Source organism: Pieris napi, chromosome 13 (assembly GCF_905475465.1).
Source record: "Pieris napi chromosome 13, ilPieNapi1.2, whole genome shotgun sequence".
Lineage (NCBI taxonomy): Eukaryota > Metazoa > Arthropoda > Insecta > Lepidoptera > Pieridae > Pieris > Pieris napi.
The window spans coordinates 5,979,527-6,003,117 of record NC_062246.1 but is presented as its reverse complement, the minus strand read 5'-3'; the positions used below and the strand labels follow the sequence as shown (position 1 = coordinate 6,003,117).

General features: G+C 31.7%; 1 protein-coding gene across 1 annotated transcript in view; it reads right to left on the bottom strand.

Moving 5' to 3' along the window:
• Nucleotides 1-7,486: 7,486 nt before the first annotated feature.
• Nucleotides 7,487-23,591, bottom strand: part of LOC125054982 (ATP-binding cassette sub-family G member 1) — a 55,958-nt gene continuing 39,853 nt past the window's right edge. The window contains exons 6-13 of the mRNA XM_047657138.1: nt 22,620-22,858; nt 19,607-19,747; nt 17,512-17,663; nt 16,312-16,480; nt 14,756-14,856; nt 13,229-13,384; nt 10,877-11,060; nt 7,487-9,233 (exon numbers count right to left, since the gene is read on the bottom strand). Of these exons, the coding sequence (XP_047513094.1) occupies nt 9,079-9,233; nt 10,877-11,060; nt 13,229-13,384; nt 14,756-14,856; nt 16,312-16,480; nt 17,512-17,663; nt 19,607-19,747; nt 22,620-22,858 (1,297 nt within the window). The 3' untranslated portion in view covers nt 7,487-9,078. The remainder of the gene's footprint in view (nt 9,234-10,876; nt 11,061-13,228; nt 13,385-14,755; nt 14,857-16,311; nt 16,481-17,511; nt 17,664-19,606; nt 19,748-22,619; nt 22,859-23,591) is intronic.

Below are 23,591 nucleotides of genomic sequence, written 5' to 3'. Positions count from 1 at the left end.
TCCAGTCGCAAGTAGCACGGATGGTTTAGCCATCCAGTTATCGGCCGTTCTCCCCACCCGTCAAGTTACGACCAGCTGATTGTCGTTCAACGTTATCGGTAGCAAGACGAGTTTTGGTCATGAATAGGCCGAGTTTTTGATTATTATCATGTGGCGATGGCATGGTACTCGATTGAGTGTAAATAATTCGAGAATTCGATAAGCAATACAAACAAAGATTGAATATGAAATAAAATCATAAATTCAAATGAGTTATTTAAAATATTAAGGCACGAAAAGTTTATTAATTGTAATAAATAGTTCTTATCAACGTTATTGTCTAACCGTGATGTGTTTTATTATACCTATATACGTTGTAGTCATTTTTATATCAAATTATTTCTAAGTTCGAATATTTAGATAGAAATAAATAATCATTTTTAAATGATAAGCTTCCATTTTGGAAATCAAGGGGAATTGTTTAAATTTCCAGACATTAAAAAAAATGCCCATATAATAACGTGACGTGAGCATAACGTGCAATAAAATATAAAAACAATAAATCGAAAAGATAATTAATGACTTTTAATTATTAAAAATAAAAAACACAGTTTTTTACTTATAATATATAATTAAGCAAATTTATGACTACGTACGAAAAATTAATTCTATAAGGAATATTCTTATTCGAGTTTTTGTGGTGTTAATTACTATGCCGTATTTATAATATTTAAAGTTTAAAGTAACTTTATAGCTTCGATTTTGTGTTTCTATTTAATTGCAAATATATTATTAATTTCACAATATCACTTAAAACGTTTTTTATTGGCTCGACTATTATGATAGAGAAGATTTTATTTTATATAGAACTGAGTTAAGTTCAAAGCCGGTTTTTGTATGGATACGTTCAGATATAATGTTAAATTAAACACTTTGTTTGAAGCTGGGTAGCAACTGACTTTATTCGTTTAAAATATGAGCTTAATGAGTTCAAAATTAGGGGTACTACCCCTAATTTTGAAGTTTGGGGGTTTGAAGGGTTGCCACGCTCACAATACCTAAGGGTTCATAAATCTAAGTGTTAAGTGATACTTCAATACAAGTGTAGTGGTCCTTTTTCGACAGTATCGAAATCGAATGTTAAATTACAATTTATGAGTGTGGAAAGAACTAAAGGGCTCATATTGGCTTCAAGTGTGCGATGATTGTTTACATTTTGTTTACGCTTCTAATTTTTAACTAAAATGTGTATATGTAAATTAACTAAAGTAAGTTACATAACTACTGCCTCGACAGTAGTTAGTTTTTAGTACGTAGTTTTTTTATATAACTAAACATCTGATATAAAATTCACGTGTCGCCGTGTTTGTGGTTAAACTCCTCGGAAACGGCTCGACCGATTCTCATGAAATTTTGTATGCATATTGGGTATGTCTGAGAATCGGACAACATCTATTTTTCATCCCCCTAAATGTTAAGGGTAGTCCACCCCTAAATTCTTTTTTTTTAATTTTAGATAAAAAATTATTCTTTATTTTTTTATTATACAGCATTAAAAATACATACAACTCCTTATTTTCACCCCTCTACGATCAACCCCTATTTTTTATTATAAATGATAAACATGGCTAAACGACGTTTGCCGGATCAGCTAGTATTCATATAAAAAAATCTTAAATAATGTTTTCTAACAAAGCCGAATCTAAAAAAGGTTATACTATACTTATAATAATATAATTTTATCCTATTAATATAATATAGATTACCTTTAAAAGTTAAATGTTGAAAATTTTCACAATAATAACAAACTTGTTCACGTAACGATAGTATAAATTAGACTAAACGTTTTACAACTGTCATAATAGTTAAAATAAGAACTGGGATATGCCCACTGGTCTGTCGGCTGAGCCCCATACAGTTATTCGGCGAATGATTTTAGTTCAATAGTATCTAGATACATATTTTAGCTTTTATTATTAGCTGTATAATGGTTAATGTTGGCCTAGTAGTCAGCATGCGACGTCCCTGAGTTCGATCCTCGTCGATCCTCCTAATCCGTAGGTCCCAGCGGTACATCAATTGAATTTTCATTTACGGGAAACAAAAATCTTGAGGAAATCGGCATGGCTATCTTAAAAGTCGATGTGTGGCTGGCACGAGGCTGACCACCTACTTGCCTATTTGAAAAAGCAAATGATCAGGAGATACAAAAATCTGAGCCCAAGACCTAGGGTTGCAGCGCCACTGATTATTTATATTGGTAAATATACCAGACAAAGAAAATTTAAATTTTTAGTTAAATAAGTTTTTGTAAACGAAAACTACATTAGGAACAAAAACATGACTTATGGAATAGAGTACTAGTAACTTATTTTTGTAATAATTATGTACGATTCCTCGCTAGACTATTAATAGAAGACTTTCATAAAAATAAATCAGTCGCTTAGTAATCAAAGTAACTACTATCTCTTTTGATAAGCACAGCCTTTTGTCTTTCTTATAATTTATATAATTAAATATGGTATAAATGTCTATTTATTAAATACTAACATGTTTACTAAGCTGTAAGTGAAATATCGTAATTATTCTAATTTATTTAAATAAAAGAATAGGTCTATAGATTACAGCGTAAAACATAGATTACATTTTTATCGTAATGGTATAGATTATAGAACATAGAAAATATTTTTATTCATTTTAATTAAATGAAACTTAAGAAAAAATTCGTAAATGGGTTCGTTCCGTCTCCTCCGTTCGTGGCTATATTTGTTATCATGGTTACAATTATGCCTAAACCTAAGTTTAAAAACATCTACTGTAAATTATAGTGTTCGAATTCCGCTCGGCGCCTCAAACGAGATTTAGGGTTTGATTCATAAACTTGCGACCTGTGACTCCCGTATGCAATGTTACTCGTTTCTGAATTAAGATAAGAATGAGGTCCACAGACTATCACTTCCGTATGTCTAAATCCAATACAGTCAAGCTTAGCACTAAGTCACGTTTCTGAATGTCACCCTAAGTGGGATTTACCCGTATGTCAAAAATGTATTAGATGTTGAACCTTAAGGGCCTGATCGACGGACGAGTAAGACCGCGGTTTTATGGCTCGTCGGTAAAGCTCGCCGGTGTATCATTGCAAAACCACGGTTTTAAATACCGCCGAGCCTGGCTCGCGGCTCGTCGTCGTGTTATATTTTTTACTCGGCTCGCCATGCAAAACCGCGTGTCGATCACAGCCGGCGAGCCGAGCCGTCACTTTTCGGCGACAGCGCTAGAGGACGGATGTGCACCAGAAGAGCTGTGTACCTACCTACTACATACTTCGCGTGCGCAGTCCGTGTCACAATAATGGATCTACGTACTTGCAGCCACGATTTTATAATACAATTTATAAATGTCTTTCGAGACTGTCCCTGTTAATGGCAAACTAAATCAAGCGAGTATAAAAACAAAGCAAATAGGCTTGCAGCATATAATAAACTCGTGGATATTGCAAAAAAATATGAACCAAACTCGGATATAACCGATATTAAGAAAAAAATTCATTAAAAATTAAAATAATAAAAAAATTTAACAAAATAAATAAAAACATAAAATTTATTTATCCCATGGCGAGATAACAAGGCTTCAGACTCGGAACAAGTCATGTTTGCGACTGTTTTGCTTGCTAATCGATCAGCACCAACGAGCCGCGAGCCAAGTTCGTCGGTATTTAAAACCACGGTCTTACTCGCCCGTCGATCATAGGCTTTAGATTCCTAGAGGCTTATCTCTGGACTGGACACAATGTTCTATCATACGAAAACTAAGATAGTTAAACCAAAAATGTATATCAAAATTTAGTCATTATTTCATAGTAGTCTACTATTAAACTTACATACAAGCAGGGCAGTGGCGACATACAGAAAAATTATGCAAGTGTCCTTTTAGGAAAGTAAGGTTTATAAGTCATTTTATGGATTGCGCATGATTATGTTATTTGTGGTTTTTGTTCATGGCAGCTACATAAAAACCACGTTAAAGTCGTCATAAAAAGTGAACGGTCTTGGTTCATAGTCCACGCTGGTGCAAACTAAGTGCACTTGCACTTAAGCTGTCATTACGTTGGTTAAAGAAATAAAATTACGAGTTTCCTTAAGATTTGAGTTTAATTGATGGTTTTCTATTAAATAATAATGATGTTTAGCATTGCTATATAAGGAAATTAAAATAACGATCCCGAGAAGTCATAACATATACAAAAAGGTTCAAACATTTCCAAAACTCAGGAAGGAATTAATAAATAAAAATAGATTAAATACATATACCGCTAAGAAAATTGTAAATACAAGTTTATTTTATTGTTGATTAATATAAGATCCTCCATTTACTATACCTAAGTCGGGTGTAATTGTTTTGTGTTTTTATGAACAAAAGACATTGAATTGGTGAATTTTCACAAATAGCAAATAACATATTTACAAACATTGTGTTAAACAAAAAACTTGGCGATTAAAAATAGTGGCGGAAAATTTATTGCCAGTTCTTCTCTTCCGTTCTACGCCCTTGATTTGAGAACTGGCAGTAAATGTAATATTATTATTTAACACTCGTTTACACGGTGAAGAAAAACATCGTGAGGAAACCGGCATGGCCACCATAAAAGTCGATGGCGTGTGTTAGGCACAGGAGGCTTGAATATTAGATTGACAAATGATCATGAAAGAGATACAGAAATCTGAGGCCCAGACCTAAAAAGCTTGTAGCGCCAGTGGTTATTTTAGTTGTTGTGCGAAAATTGCTTGTGATGGGAGATCCCACACAATCTTGCGTGTCAGTATCAACCTTATACTAAATTCCTCAATGGGGCATTGCGTCTGTTTTTAGTTATGTTTTTTTCATGCGCCTAGTTTTTGAATTAGAACTTTAGGCTGTATTTACTCAATCTTAAACCAAACTATTATTAATTATCTACCGTAAACTGTATAATTGGGTAACTCTTAAATTTGCATATACTTTAACGATGTCTGTTAATATAATACTTTATCCTTAAGATAATAGAAATACATTATTTAATTAGTTTTAATTATATAAATTAACCGACTCAAAAAAGAAGGTTATCGCTTTGACCCGTATGTATGTGATTGGATAATATTTCAGTATAACGATCTGTTTCTAAGTACGTGTACGATATTTCGTAAGTGTATGTTTATCCACAAATTTCTCAGAAAGTAAACATCAAACCGAGATGATCCAGAATTGATGTGAGGCTATATTCGAAATAGAAAACAGTCCAAGTTTTATCAAAATTTTTGGACATCTACCTACATGGACCTAGGTATTGGTATCGTTAATCTTCTTTTAGTTGACAGATATTTGAAGTAGAATTATTTTCTTTTATTACATATAATATATATAAAACAAAAAGTATGTATTATATGTATGTACAAAAAAATTATGATAACTTTTGTGCATAGGAGTTCAACGGCTTAGTGATTTGATTAGTTTGTTCGGTTGATTGTGGGTTTGGCTGGTGTATCTAGCTCCATTATTGCCCATGTATCAAGGTTTCACAATAATTCGTAAGTTTTAACTCTAGTTCTAAGTCTTAGGTGACTATAGTAAAAATAACCTAAGTTTATTCGCTATCGAGACCTAAATATAGCGCAGTCATGCATTTATTACCTGCATTAACAATATTAACTTGCTATTTCTTTGTCAGCTGACCTGTGCTGGACAAAAACGTATAATAATCATGTGTGGGTAATGTTAGATAATGTCATGATGTGCAGAAGGAGATAGTTGTTTCGGGGACCTAATATCTAATTATATTGTTACTGTGTTAAACTGGCTCTAAAAATATTATTCTTAAAAATGATAATAATTTCTGGGTGTTTTTGCGATAACCCTGTTGCTAAAACAAAATTATGTTGTTATCATGAACACGTTTTATCTCCCACGACTGTAGTATTCTAAACGAGGCAGAATTTTTAATTCTGCTTAAAACTTGTTATTTCATCATTATGTTTTCCTGTTGTTTAATATATTAAACGAGTTATAGGGCGATATTTCAAAATTTAAAATATTTTTGTAATATTCATAGATTGGTCAAAATACCGTATGCCGTATGATGAATCTAGGAACTGGTGAGTTTATATTAATGTATTAAAAAACTACCTATAACTTACCTACAAAATTAGCTCTACCTAGTCAAATTAGATCGTGTAGAAAAACTATATAAGGTAGGAAGGGATTTACGTAATTACCAGAGGAAATTTACTAGCGATTTTGCCCAAGCAAAATTCTTCTGGGGTCTGCCATCTACTGGGAATAGATAGCAAACCATATTAACAAATGTTATCGTTTTTGTTAGCATCAATTTAAATTTAATTACATGGGAACAATAACCGGTGATTCCAATAAAAACCTGAGTACATAACAATGGCACAAACCAATATCAATTAAATTTGCCCTTAGTCAAATTATAAATATACTTAGATATAAAAAAATACAATATAAATTCATAACTGTAGTCATAATGTTGATTTGGAAGTCGTATCTATGCATTATATGAATCTCGTAATTGATAAATAATTATTTAAAGAAAAACTTTTTAACCGGATTAAAGTTAATATGTATGTATTATTATAAATTTACAATTATTTAACATAATTTTAAATTTATCCGACGTTTTGCGTGCTTTACAGCGTGCGTGGTCACGGTGACATAATTATTTGTTAAATTTTTTTCGAGATGACATAAAAAACCAGTTGATGCCAGCATTACGAACAGACCCTAGTTATAATGCAAGTTCGGCTCTTTACATCGAGAGGAAACAACGTCTATGGCGAGAGAATGTTAAAGTACCTTTTACCATAGCTAACAAATGGACTACCCGGTCAGATAATAAACAGCTTAACTTTAAGCAACTTAATAAGTAAGTCGAAGAACTTTTTTTATATGCATTTGCCGCGCTTCTAAGCAATACTGCTATGGTTGCATTAACACAAACCACAGTGGTTTTCAAATGTACCATATCATGATTTAAATAATATTATTCTTTTTTTTTTTTTAAAGACAATTCACACCAATTGACCTAGTCCCATGCTAATAATAATAATAATAATAATAATCATTTATTTGCAAGAATATGGTATAAAAATCTTATGGTTGTAAATCTTAAGCTGGTGAAGCTTGTGTTATGGGTACTAGGCAACGGATATACATACATATTATAGATAGATATACATATAAATACATATTTAAACACCCAAGACCTAAGAACAACACCAAATGCTCATCACATCGATGTTCGCCTCAGCCGGGGATCGAACCCGGGACCCATGGATTCGCAGTCAGGGGTACTAACCACTACACCAATGAGTCGTCTTAATTATTAATTCTGTAAACTACATAAATAAAATAAAAAATGTAGTCGGAGTAAAGTGAAAAGTAAGCACTAAGCAGAAAGTTAAGAGTATCGGCGATGTGTCCACTAATACTAGTCTGTGAAAATGAAAGAGAATTCAAAAATAAAATATTTTATTTTAAGTAACTCGCTTAATACAGTTGTGGCATGAACAAGTGTCATCACTTTGTCTAATAGTACCTTTCTTGTTGAGGCAAATATTATCACAAGGGTTGATATAAGTTATAAATTAACATCAAGAAAGTTTTTATAAAAAATAAACTTTTATCATATATAATTAATACAATTATAATTTGTACTATTCAATTTTAATTATTACATTTGTCACTGATTTAATTAGAATCTGATTTGATATTTTCTCTATTATTTAATGGCATATTTTTAGTAATAAATAACATGTCGTTTTAAACCTCTTCGGGTTTGATGCCAAAAAATTGATGTAAAACGACATCACTGAAATTACCATTTCATTTGCTAAATTATTTTGATATTCATAAATATTTTATTTATTTATTATTTCTTAAATAACTCCATAGCTATAGCTATTTTAAACCAAAGTTTACTTTTATACAACCTGGGGGCTTAGTCAAGATGCCTTAACAGTAACACTACTGCGTACACACGCAGAAAGTCGAAAACTCGGTTTGTATGAAAATGACAGTTCGTGTCGATAAATTTTCATACAAATTTAGTTTTCGACTTTCTACATACTCTAATGTTGCTACGTACGCTTGACTAAGTCTCCTGTTATCACTTAACATTATCATAAAGCATTGATATAATATATAAATTAAAGCTTACACCTACACCTTATTGATAGATACTTTGACAAAATACAGACCATACAATGTAGTATAGTCTATCCTCTACTTAAAACTACATTCTCTGCGATACATTCGAGACTATTTAGAAATGTGTAAACAAGAATTTCACCAAAAGTTTAGTCTCCGCTTCGTTCAAACTACTATTTATTAACTTTTATATTTTTATTTCGAACTTAAGACTTTTGTTTGGTAAAAAATCCTTGGCTACACACTTCTCTATACGTAATAATGTTATGACTAAAACGCAAGGCAAGTATATAATAAATAACGTACTAATACTTGTTTAAATTATTACTAAATAACTAACCTTAAAAAGCTAAATTCTAAAATGACAATCACCGTTTTGAGGCAAGAGCGGTTAACTATAAACTCTAAGGTAACAATGATTTCAAGGCGTTCACTTATCTAGAGATTATATAATACATATTGAAATTTTAGATAAGCAATCAGCTAATAAAATTCACTAATATTTGTATTGAACACAAAAAATGGAACAAACTAATTTCAAAGAACCACATCTCGAAGACTTTGGACAAACACGAATTTAATCTCATTTCTTTACATAGAATATTAAAAACATAAAAATTAGCATCGTTACAGAAATAATGATAGACAAAAAAGTAGAAAAGCTCCAAGTTTTAGAATTCACTAGACTTACATAGATTATACATTTTAATTTGAGATACAATTGAACTATAGACAGCCTTTACCGAGTTAGACATAACTGTCAATTGTCAAAGTCATCGTTCATTAACAAAACTGTCATAAGAAAAAAACCGGGAGATATAAGTACAAAACATAATACAGCATATAATATAAACTTTAACCCGAATTAAGGTTGAACCTTAATGACAATACAATAAATCATCTTTTGTTTAATCTGTACCAAAGTGCAGTACAAGTGAGTATGTGCATCAACACTGTGGTGGAAAGTACTAAAGCGATATTACTACCTACATCTATATCAGCCATGTCCATTTCTTTGAGGAAGGTACTCGGCGTTATGTAGTGGCAGTAAACTGAAACGAAAGAAAAATGGTTACCACAAAGTTTTACCTACAGAACCAGGCACCTTTTGAATGTAGACTTGAAAGAAATCCAAATACCCCTAAATATCGATTAAAAACACCTAAAGTCTTTGTTGTATACCCGGTTTATATTTTGTTTGTTGTTTAGTTTGTTGGTTGGGTTCTAGGCTTAACATAATTTGTAGGAAATGGTGCGTTTAAAAAAAATATCCCCTAAATAATTGTACCTCCTAAAACCCCCCAAGACATCTTGTTTCCCCCTTAATTTCGGGGAAAAACCCCCAGGTTGGCATAACTGCTTTACGTTTGCATGCGTTTTATATACCCTTGGTGGTTGTTGGCCTTAGTTTGCATTTGTTTCTTTGACCATATCACAAGAGCTTACAAGTTTATTAACTTTACACTTAATTAAAATATATACGTAAACTCCCATAAACGTCAAAATTATTCGACTTAGGTTGTCTTGCTTTTAATATAATGCTAGAAAATGAGAAAATTAAAAAAAAAATGGAAAAATCCAAAACTACATGCTGTATACGTATTCTGTAATTTTTGTTTGTTTTTAAAATAATGAATTAATTAACCATTGAGAGCGCTATATTTAATTAGCTTATTATACATTAGCTTCCGTACTAATAACATTAATTAACTCGTTCTTTACCTTAATAACGATAAAGTTTTAGGGCACATTTTAAACTTTAAACCAAAATATGTTTATTTGCTGAAAATAAAACGATGAAAATAAGAAATTTAAAGTAATAATTTCGTAATTAAACTATTATTGCTGTAATTTATTAAGAAGTATTTTCTTTCAGTCATTCAGTTGCTTAGGGAGCGTTCAAGTATTACGTCACGCAATTTTTGGAGATAATTGACCCCCCCCCCCGTGTAACGCGCCGAACGTTTTTCTGTACCTGTTCATGACCACCTAGTGACTCTTTATACCTAAAAGTTACCATTATGTGGTGTAAAGTACTGGAAAGTCGAAAATAATATTAACAATAACGCGTAATTCAATCCCCGCCCCGCATCGTAACGTTTTACAAAAGGACCCCCCCCCCCCCCAAAACTCGTTACGTAATACTTGAACACTCCCTTATTTAAATACCGACTTGTACGTTATTTAAAGCCTTACATATATATCTTAGTAAAGTTGCGGCACATTAAAATTATAATTAGATTTGACTATGATGGTGATATGATGATTTAGTTGACAAGATAGTTTTCTATAAGGAAAGGAAACTTTTTTGATTTAATTCAAGCGGATGTTACCAAGTCTATGTATAGCATAGGGCAATAAAAATATGATAAAGACAATAAAAGAACATTCAATTGGAATTGTACTTCGGGAAATGTTTATTATGGTTTCAAAACGTGAAAAAAAAAAACCATTGGGAAATGCAAACCCCGGTTAAATCTCTTTCTACCCAGACTCAGGGAATTTTTTGAAGTATATTACCTCACGTTGTTACAGGTACGTACACACAACACGCACGTACCTACATACAATAATTAATTAAATTATTTAATTATTGTATTAATTTCTCATTCGCATTGATTTCTAATAAGTTTTTATAGCCATTTAGAAATTATTATTTATTACATAAATTATTTCTTACTCTAAATAAACTTACTTTTAGAACAGTGCATTTTTGTCCTATTAAAGCCGTATACGGAATGAACTGCTAAATGGAATCCAGCTCGGAAGTATGATATATGATGCAGCCATCGGAAAGCATATGGTGTATCTCTTAAGGCCAAACAGAATCCAAACACTGAGAAGAGGCACGCAAGCACTGGACCGATGAAAACAGCAATCTGTAATAAAATATATTTATTTTATCTTTTATGTATAAAGGATCATTTATTGAGCAATGTTTACCAAGTCTCTTCAGTAGTAGTTCAAAGTACGGTAAACGTCGAAGGAAAACATTCCGAGGAAACCTAAATGTAAAGCCTTAAATTAAAAAAACGGCGTGTGTCAAGCACAGAAAGCTGGATATTTGTCTTCTAAAAAGCGATCATGAAACACAAACAGAAATCTGAGGCCCAGACCATCAAAAGGACATCCCATTCACACAACCTTATTTATATATTACAGTTTTAGGATATTCATTGTAGATTTTTATTATATTATATAATACTAGCTGACCGGGCAAACGTCGTTTTGCCATGTATATCATTTATAATAAAAAATAGGGGTTGATCGTAGAGGGGTGAAAATTAGAGGTTGTATGTATTTTTTAATGCTGTATCATAAAAAAATAGAAATTAAAAATTTTGTCTAAAAAATAAAAAATAAAATGTAGGGGTGGACTACCCCTAACATTTAGGGGGATAAAAAATAGATGTTGGCCGATTCTCATAGATACCGGATAAGCACAAAAAATTTCATCAAAATCGGTCAAGCCGTTTCGGAGGAGTATGGCAACGAAAACTGACACGAGAATTTTATATATTAGATGGAGTTTGTCAGGCGATAAAATCGCAGGCGCACGATATAAAAACGCTTGTTAGAATTGCTCAGACTTTTAAGAAGGCGTTAATGTATAGATTGCATTACTTTGATAATTACGGTTAATTATTATATTTTGCGAGTAAAGTAGATGTCTTGCTGAAAATAATTTGTGTTTAAAAATATGTCTTGTTCTTTTTTTAAACTTATTAATAAACCGCCTTGTGAGAATATTACCTTACCCTAATAAAAAGGTTAAATCGGTGAACCAATCATTAAAGCTTATAATTTATGATGCTAAAATTAGCTTTTTCAATTATATTTTTATTACAAAAATACCTTATATTATAAACGATTTACAACGAATACATTAAATCTAACAAGTTTACTGACCTACTGGTTATAGTCTTAGTTATTTATAAATAAACTAATACACATGCATTACTTAATTCTTCACACGACAAAATACTTGACGATATATATTTATACAAAATGCGCTCTTTTAAATAACGAAGTTTATTCTATTTAGAATGCTAGGCAGTGACACTGTATCGCTAGTGGATTTCAATGAAACAATAGTTCTTTCGAGCCTATCAAGTACTGGGACAACTGCACTTAGTCATCAAGATGTACTGCAACTGACAGGAAATACAAGCACGAACAATACGTAACATCGAATAGCTATCGCAATATGTAGAGTAATGATAGATTATGCATGAAAACGCTAGAAGACGCTCGGTGCGCGATTAACGAGTTTAATTTGTTACCATTTAAAGGTATAAGACATGCGAAATATCCAATACATTTGTCGAGAAAGGTATAGAACACCCTACTTAGAGAAGTATTTATAGAATACTAGCAAACTCGGCGAACTCCGTTTCGCCACCAGATGGCTTCGTTTTATGTAACATTTCGTTTGGTGATCCCACTTTTCTGTTGAAATTTTTCCTGAATTTTCTTTGCTATAAACCTCACGGAGCCCGAGACCTTTCCAACGAATGCAAAACCGTGGAAATCGGTTCGTGCGTTCTGGAGTTATAGCGTCAGGAAGGAAAACCCGACTTATTTTTATATAGTAGATTTGCATGTCAAATCACTGTTAAAATAAGAGGAAAATATATTGAACGAATTGCCGACACCTGTCAAAAAGCGTTATTTTGCACTTAATTTTATAATAACGCGTATATTTTATGCATGGGGTCAGTGCAAATTAAAATAGAGATATTAATATTAATTCAAGTTTTTCCTTTAATATTATTTCAATCTTCCACTCAACCAGACTCAGACTAACACGCCTATATAGTCTGTCTCATTCTAACGCGTACCGGCTGCACCGGCCGCGCTCACGCTACGTCACCGATCTCGTCAGAGAGATGGCAATGCGCAGTATGCGTTCTGTCCCACTCTAACGCGTATTTGCCGCACCTATATTACGTCATCGCGTGTTAGGTTTTTTTCGTTACGGAATTTCTTGATTCGGTCGCCGCGCTCAAAGCCCGCGATAAAATCTATGCAATAGCTTAAAACATACCTTGGTTGGTGTCGTTGATCCAATGAAATAACCCCAGGCCTGGGCACAAAGGGACGTCGCAACTATAGTAGCCAGGAAGAGAGTAGCTCGATTTGGCTCTAAGGGATTGTCAGTCAGCCAATACGATAGTACTACGTAGGACACGCAGGATATCATCTGAAAAAAATAAATTAATGAATAAGTAGGGTTTACAATCGATTATGTCACATGTACAAATATTTACGAATGATGAATTCGTAAAAAATCCTTGAGTTCACGCTTATATTTATACGTCTCTTAAGCCAAAATATATTAGTATTAAAGTTTACTTAAATAATAATTATAATGTAATTAAAACCAAGTCTGGTTTCGAACACTTATAACTCGAGAACAGAAATGACAAATGATGATATGATATTAAAGAAAAAGAACAAATCAAAATGTTCATGGGTTTCGTAACTGTTAAATTTTTAATGTTCTTAACTTGTATGTCAAGTTAAGTCAAAATTATTCATTCATGTAGGTACACTTATGAACGTCAAAAAATAAATATATATTAAATGCTTCCAATTTAACATTTACTGCCAGTTCTCAAATCAAGGGCGTAGAATGTAAGAGAAGAATGGCAATAAACTCTCCGTCACTCTTTTTAATCGCCTAGTTTATTGTTTTACACAATGTTTGTAAGGAGCTGCAACCATTACACCATGTTCTACATGACATCTAAAGCATGTAAACGCTCCCCTCAAATTACAAAAATATTATTATTAGTATCTAAATAAAGGTCGACAAAATCTATCAACAATATTCGGATAATGGCGTATTTTAGATTTTTAAAATGGAATGTCAGCCTTGCGATTCTGTAACTCACTTTTCGAACTCACACAGCAGTTTTCGCAGCGGCGGTCGCGCTCAAATCAGTCGTGAACGACAGTGAGTTACAGAACCAAGGCAGTAATGGATGGGATTTGATGTCAAATATTTATGCGTGCGTTCAGAAATTTACTATCAATAAGCAAAATATTTATCATACTTAAATATACAACAAATCAATCATAAATTAAGTTCAGCTTATCATGACATCCATTAACTGTCTTGCGGTACGAAGTTCGCCGGCTTAGCTAGTTGTTACGTATTTAAATAAATAATCCAAATAAAATCAAATTGAAACCAGCTGTAATAAATACATAAGGAATCTTGTTTATTACTGCAAGGGATTCGATTATAATAATTCAATGTGCGTGTCGCACACACGACAGATTTATGATAAATTGACATTTCATTTATTTTGTTTCGTCTGATAATCTTGTAATTTATGAAATCCAACGGCAATTACTGTATTTAATTCTCTGTAGTCTATGTTGGTCATGCACCTCATTAATATACTTAAAATACTTTAATTAAAGCGCCTGCAATAGTTTAATGAGACTTATACGCCGCGTTCAACTTAAACGATTAATTTATATAGAAATAATATGGTTTCAGTTATATATTAGTTGTGGTCTAAAGACGAGTTTAAGTACTAAATATATAGGAATTTATATTTACCTGAAATGGTAACTCCACAGCAAGTATTGAAAATATATATGGACCTAAGCTGTACCATCGATTGAAGTATTCTCCTTTTAGTATCGCCATCTCAAGGGGAACTGAAAATAGGTAAAAAAAAATAAAGATCTGTATGGTGCAATCCCTAAAATATAACTCGAATCAAAAAATATTGATAAAACGGAGAATTTTCGAATCTCCCTGCATATATATATGTATACAACTAATCCACTAATTTTACAACGGCTGGTACACTTTACACCGCTATACAGCTTTGCCAAGAGTTATAAATTGTAAGGCCTTTGACTAAGTATCATACGCTACGCAGTCTACGTAAAAATTACCTAAAACATGCTTTTTCGTGTATAACAATAATTTATTCATTCGGTTTTACCCAATTATAGGACCGTTAGTCAAATAAGCTTTATAGCATATAATCTGTAATACATAACAAAATAACTATTTATAAGGTCCTTTGAACCATAAAATAATTAATTATCAACGTATTGAACACATCATAATTGTGTAATAAAAGTCGTATAATAAATCTTCTTTTAATTGGTAACCGGCAAACGCAAGTGGAACTGTATTGATCTTGATGAAGTATGATATGTTTTTTTATCATAATTCATCAAGATTATATGTCAGAAGACATATATATCTATATAAGCAGAAGGCTCACCTGATGGACACTCTCAGTGTCAGAGGGCTTGTGAGTGCGTTGGCCTTTTAAAAATATATATATTTTAGTTTATTCTACTAATTCTATAATTTTAAAAATATGCAAAAAATATTTGATTTGAAGGTGAACACACAAATGGGTTAGCAAGGAAATAACATTTATTTGTGTCAGGGTAAGGTTCTGTCAATTAATCGTCGCTAGATAATATGAAAACACTAGATAACCCGCTAAACTTGTTATCGACGAAATAAGTAAACTAACTAACATGGATATAATAAATTGCAAATGGAAAAAAAATAATTGCCGTAACTTGAAATTTAATTTGCAAAAATATATATAATAAGATTTATTATAAAAACACTAAAGACAAGCCACCATATTTATGGAAGCTAATATTTCCAAAAACAGACTGTACGAATACTTTAGTCAAATCAGTGCAGTCTATGATGCAATCAAAGGAATATTTCTACAAGTTCCATCGACTTCTGCAGAAATTAGTTGTTTATTTCCCAAAATAATACGTAAATATACCGCTAAGTATAAGTGATTCATTCAGTATTATGCTTTCAATATGATTTAACAATCAAATTATCATTTTACACTTATGAACGTCAAAAAATGTTTCTAAATTTACATTAACTGCCAGTTTTTAAAGTAGACCCGACGAGAAGAACTGGCAATAAACTCTCCGTGACTCTCTTGTTCCGTCAATCAAACTTCATACATTTTGCACATTTTAAAAGTCCTAGAAGCGGCGACAATAATTCTAGTACAGAATCTATAGGATTCATTATTGTTTATATTTGTAAAACGAAAGTTTAGTACAAGAAAATAACAAGTTAGTACTAAACGCTGAATCATAACTTTCACTTACATGAAAGTGTCACGGACATTTTGCCAGTGTAGACGACGAGCAACATCGACCCATACAAATATACATAATTTCCTAAGACACTACTTGCTTCGCTTCCAACTCCAAGGTAGAGGTATCCAAATATTAGCGCTATTACCACGTGGGCTGCCACCCGGTACATAAACAGAGACTGAAAATAAATAATAATTATTATACATATATATAAATACTGAACCTTTCCTAAAAGGTTTTTAAAAATAGCAGGTTTATATAGACCTTATCACAATATAAAAATATGTCCTTTATTTAGGAATAAAGATCGTAAAAGAATACTTTAAATCGGCCCAGTAGTTGAATTTATTCGTTGCAGACATAATACTTAATAGATTTTCGCATAATTTTTGCTAATATGTATTATACGTGTAATACCCACAGAGTACTATTTTTAGAATGTATAGTATGTTATTTTCATATTTATTGTTATTACAAATTTGAAGCCAAAAAGTTTTTATCGTAAATTGTTGAAACTTTTTAGTTAAGAAAATTAAATATGTAGAATTAAAATAGGCTCCGATTAAACAAGAAATGTTTATGAAAAAAAAACCATGGTTATTAATTTATGAGTTTACTCAGGCGGTGACCTTATTTTATATATAATAGATAATACATATATAAAATACATCATTGAACTCCTATATTAATGTGTTAAAAACTCTGTGTGTAATTTTTTTTTAATATTTTGAATTTACCTAGAGGTCATTTAATTTTATGAAGTAGTTTTTATTTAAAATGATTTTTATTTTATTGACGTCTGTTTATAAAATAATACTTGACATTTAACCGGTTTTTATCGAATTTTTAGACAGACGAATTGATTTATGTATGTTTGAATATTTATGAACATTATACAAGAATTGTATTTATTTTTATTAACTAACATATTTATGATGTCCTAACCCATTTGAGTTCGGCTACCAATTGCCATATATTTCCAAACACGGCCACGAAACGCTGCTCAAGTTTTGCATACAAAAATCTCATGAATACAGTTAACGTTATATTTCAATCTGAATATAGCTTATATAATAAATCAAAACCGATTTACATATTGGGCTAAGTAAAGGTTCTTATATAAAACTTTATGTAAGTGATTACATTTAATCAGGACATGAAAACAGGAAACAGTATAAAGGGTCATTACATAACTTATCTAGTACTTACATAATTTCTCGTTGTCATTAAATAATTCCTATATAATAAGATCCATGTTTGTCTAAATGGACCTGATGGCTTGTACATGTTTTTGGAACAGTTTTGCTGATATTTGGCGTTGCTCTTCAGACATTTTTCTTTACTTTTCTTAGTATCTAAAGCTGGAAAGAATTATTAAATTGTCATAATTAAAAACGTAAATATACTTTATAATATGTAATCGAATAAACTGTTTTGCACCAAGACAGAGGACAACATATTTTATTTATTTTCTATGTACCATTATGACCGTTCGTGTGTACATATGAGATGTCTTAGGTAAAAGTGTTTTTTAACTTATTATTATTATTTTTTTGTTTATGTTAATCTTAATATATATGTATAAATAACGTGTCACGTTTGTTTGTCCGCGATAGACTCCTAAACTACCGAACCTATATCAATAAAATTTGCACACCGTGTGTAGTTTGATCCAACTTAAAAGATAGGGTAGCTTACATCTCAATGTGGGTATACATTATACAATATTATTTTATTGCAAAATATTTGTTGTTATTTCATAGTAACAATTCTAACAGATGGCGCTGTGTTGAAAGTACCTACCTACCGTTTCCCTTGAATAGTTTGCTACTATGTAATATAACAAAAACCTTAGCCACAGCAACGCTTTGCCGGTCTGCTAGTATGATTATAATAATTAATCGTATTTATAAAGAAAGAGCTTCTCGATAATTCACCGTCTCTACGTTTGTTTTACTAATCATAATTTAGCACGCAACTGATTATTTTAGTGCTTTCTAAACGAGAAGGCCTTGGATACACCATGTACGTAACCAAGAGAGCTTAGAAGGATTATAATTATTCATCGATTCAGCAGAACCTGCATCGTGTCACGTATCCTTTTTTTAAGACTAATAAATGAGCTTATAAAAGCTCAAGCGAAGATTTATGGTGCTACGTGTTTACTTAGGCATTCGATTTCGTAACGCGTTATATTTCAAGGCGTTTTCAACCAGTAAGTTACGAAAGTTTAGTGTTACGAAAGGCTAGGCTTTTCTGCTTCGCTAGTAATGAAAATATTAGTTTTTCCTAGTACATATTGCGAAATACATTAATCAGCAATATTTCAAGTCTTCCAAATTTTGTTCTTTTTGGAATAGAGACCATACCGTGGGGTTCATGTGCACAGGCGCTCACAAAAGATTTAAGTTGGCGAATGGAACCGGTGACCCCAGAGCTAGTGCTTTCTACGCTCAACGACATAAGTATCGCAATACAGTAAAGAAATAGTGCTTCTAAATTTTCGATTTACTAAAGGAAATTTTAAAGTTTTTTTAAGTATTTATACATTTTAATTATTATTGTGTAGATTGTAAATAGTTAATTCTTTATTAGTTTAATAAACTGTTGCGTTAATCATAATCACAAATAAATAGAGCAAATCAAATCAAATCAAAGAGGTTTTAGTTAATTGTAGTATAAGGCAACGAAATGTTAAACATGCTGTGATACACAAATCTTTAAATCTTAACGCATTAAATAAATCGCAAAAAGGCCATGGGCATATTATGGCCTTTTTGTCTCGGATGACTTTGTTAATAACCTGGATAATACAGTTATATTAAATCCTTTGAGGGATTGATTGGAGGAGTTACTAACTCTAACTTAAACTACATATGGTAATAATCTCAAATAAATAAGTAATTAGTGACATCTTTTTGAATTATTCAATTAATTAGATGTTTCAAGGACCAGGGAGTCTTTTACATAAAGTTGACTCAAATCTATTTGATTTCGTTAAATTCCATTTAAATGTTGTCATACATTGCATACATCAACGCTATCTAAATTGCCAAAACTTGCAATAATCCACTGTGAATGTTTATTAATCGGGGAAATCAAATTTTGTATGCTGTATCATATAAAAATAAAAACAAAAAATTTTATCTAAAAAATAAAAATTTAGGGGTGGAAAGATTTTCAGAATTACTGAATATGCAATAAAAATCTCATAAGAATCGGTCGAGCCGTTTCGGAGGAGTATGGGAACGAACATTGTGACACGAGAATTTTATATATTAGATAAAATTGTTTATAAACTTACTTATAGGAGTATGTAGGGTAGATATCACAGGTATGTTTTCTTCGACACTTTGCGTGGCTGGCAGTTCCGGCTTAAATCTCTCCATTGTCTTGGCAGCTTTCTCCAGATCAACGTCATATTCACTGGACGCCAGTTCCATTACTATAAATGAAAAACAAATTCCCATACTTCATAAGGTTGGTCCATGTTTATGCAGGAAGTATAGAAGTCATGTTATGCTCACGATATCATATAAAACTACTTAATACGCCTCTATGTTTTAGTTGTTAACGAATATCGACCGAGTTTGATTTATTTAATTTAAAAAAGGTTTACGGGCATTACAATAAAAGCTCACGTCTACACGCAAACATTATAAAAACTGATTGTACACACTTTAACAGGCAATGACAGCATGTTTTATACTTAATAACTATTGCTAACTAAAATAATTTTTACAAACAAATGTGATCTAAAAACCGAGATATAAAGCTCTGCGAAACTGTGAGTAAGAGAGAGAGCTTTGCATATGTAGATAAACAGCACACAATGTAGAAATGTATTTATTCATTTTGCCTGAAATTTTAATATAAATTCAATAAAACTATGCGCCTGAAATATCTTTTATCAGATTTTTCAAGGAGTCATTTATTGTTCAAGGAGTTAAATGTTTTTTTTTAATATACTTCTAATGTCGTCTAAAAATTTAAGATTAAGCTTAAATTTGTTTATGACTATATATTAAAGTGACATTGTTAACAACATAAGAAATCAATTTATTATAAAACAATTTTTACCTTGCCTTGTAATTTTCCTTGAATTTATAATACTTGTTGTAGCAACAATAGATAATTTATTAATAGATTTCTGTTACAAGTGTTAATTTACTTCCGGAAACTGGATGTCCTTAGAATCATGGATATATACAAATACTTTTGATTTATGAACATACAATTTATAAGAGTTTTTGTAAAGCTTCTTCTTAAGGAACTTAAAAAATCGAAGGTGATTTGTGTTGTTTTTACTGTCTTATCTTGAAACCGACTTGTCTAATAACATTATAACAGCGATTAGCTTATGAGATAATTGCATAAAAACTACAAAATTTTGGAATAAGGATTTCAAGCCGTAACACTCGAATTAAATATAAGCAGAAGACATTTATATGAGTACACATCTTTGTTTATCTTGCTTTATGTTTAACAAAGAAACAAACCATTTTTCGGTCATAAAGGCATTTTTTTTGGCGTTGAATGTATTAATTCAAATGGCCATAGATTAAGTATCAAACATTTCCCTACATGTATAGACGAGACCAGTATTCTAGAGGTAGGGAAGGTTAAAATCAACCCTAAGGTTGGACGTTCGGAGCCCATCTATGGACTTATGACATCCTTTTAAGACTCGTACGGTATCGACTTCTACATAGCATAAATCGATAACGCGTATCAGGCATTTCCGATCGCTAAAAATATTACTGAAACCGCCATGATCTATTGATATACGGGCCATCATACTAATCAAATCATATTTTATTAACAGTCGCTACTTCGCAAGTAATAAATGTTATTTAGAACAGACTTTGTTTGAAGGCAAATCTAATGCGCAAACCGTTAAATACTCAACCACATTTACAGGGAAAATATATCGTTAGTCACGTCTCATACAAAACAAATATTTAATAATATATTATTTCACACTTTAACTTATCTTATACGAGGATAAATGGCTCCTCGATATTTTGAGCAACACGCCTTACGTAATTCGTATTATATAATTTCACGGACGAAATTTGTGTTTTAAAAAAACGAGCTTTTCGGCGTATTTTTAAATAATACAGGGTGTCTCATGAGAAAGTTCATATTTAGTTGATCGATTTAAAAGTAAGTCGTGTATCAAAAAAGTGTTTATTCATTATTAAAGTTCACATTTTGGGAATTTATTTCTTAAAATATAATATCCAATGGAGACCAATTTTCGCGGCACTCATTTAATCGAACAATAAAATTATTATGACGGCTCGGCAGGTGGACTCAGTGATGGCTGCCATTTTGTGATGGATATTTTCTTTCAATTGCGCCAGAGAAGTCGGCTTATTGGCGTAGACTTTAGGTTTAAGAAAAATAAATAATAAAAAATAATCCACAGGTGTGCGTGGAGGCCAATTTATGTCACCTCTCCTAGTCCCCCAGTAGTAGGAGATCAATATGCCTGAGAAAATTTCACAAACTCGTGGCGAACGTATTGGACGTGTGTGACGTTGCTCCGTCCTGCTGGAACCATGTTCTTTGGTTATAGCCAGGATAATTAATAAATAGATTTTGAAGTTCAGGCACCAAGAAGTCGTCTAACATTTTCACATAACGCTCTGAATTGAAATATAAACTTTCTTTTGAGACATCTGTTATAAAAAAATACACATCGAATCGATTCGGCCAAAAATATGACTGACTAGGGTTCAGTCCCGGTTTCGCACGATTGGATAATTATTTTATTAAAAATGGAATAGTTAGACGTATGTTATTTTTTTTGTAGAAATGGATGTTCTATAAAATTTAAGTACATCACTTTGTTCTAGTGTTAATGCAAACCATCAAATATTTCCTCTTTTTTAGTGTAATTTAGAATAGATAGTTCCATAGACTGATTTACTTGGAACGCGTGTAGTAAAATCTCTTTGATGTTTAAACCTTTTTTTGCCAGGGATAACATTTTCCCTCAAATATTAAAAATAGAGGGGTTAAGGCATAATCTTTTGTTGCATCCACTTAGAGATCTCTCAAACAATATGACCATCAAACCAACATTGATGCAATTATATATTTATGTTTATGAATTTAAAAATACTTTTTATAAATAATGACACTCGTTATAGCGATTAGTGGGTATAGTTTAGTCGCAACACCACTAAAAACTCTTCAATCTATAGATCTCATAAAACTTATATAAACTTACCGTCTTAGCCAATATAAGGCGTGATAGCCAAACAAAACTGTTACTTGCAAGGTGGTTGAAAAATACTAATTAAACTTACGAAAATCAGCGGGATTGTGGTAAGGTGGGCATCGTAGATCAGCAGAATCAAGCGCCGGTATCAGATTTGACCTTGATCCCGAATAAAGCGTCTTCCCAGCAGAGAGGCAGTAGACTGTGTCAATTTTCTCAAAGATCAGCGCTGACGGCTGGTGGATAGTTGCTACCACGGTTCTCCCACCACGCGCTAAGCCACTTAGCAATGCGATCAACGAAGCTGACGCTGAAGAGTCTAATCCCCTGTAAAATAATAATTTATAAATCATCATATATAATTGATATTTCATTCACCTGTCACATTTAATAATACCCTAAATTGCTACGGCCTTATCGCATACGTGGACTAAGGATATGCCGGGTTTGTCTCCATATTTACCTTTCTTTTCACACGTAACATCGAGTATTTATTTTAATTGTAATTTTGTAATATAAAACTTATTATATCTATAAAACAAATTTTTTGTATAGCTGAAAATGACTGGTTTTGATTAGTTGTGCATAGTTATTTACCTACTTTATAAGAGTTATTTGCTAATAATTATAAACTTATAGTTAATGTCTAAAGGAAGGTTGAGAACTTGACATGTTTAAATAAAACTTTTTTTAACGAAACATTTCCATTTCGCCCATACAAGTATTTTCTAAATGTGTAGAATAATCGTAAGACAATTCCTAGTTTAAGAACAAGAACTATGCCTATCCCATGAAATACTTGATTGACTCCGGCTAAAGGACTCGTATCATAGTTATGTAATAAATTAACAAAAAAAGTTTATTAACGCAGCGCAATATCATAAAATTAATAAAGGTACTTGAATTGAAAATTATAAACAATGTTATTACTCTTAATGCTATACCTTATGCCAATTCAATATTAAAAATATTTTATTCACACAATATACACTTATGAAGGTCAATAAAGAAATACATATTAAATGCTAAATGCTTCTAATTTTACATTTACTGCTAGGTC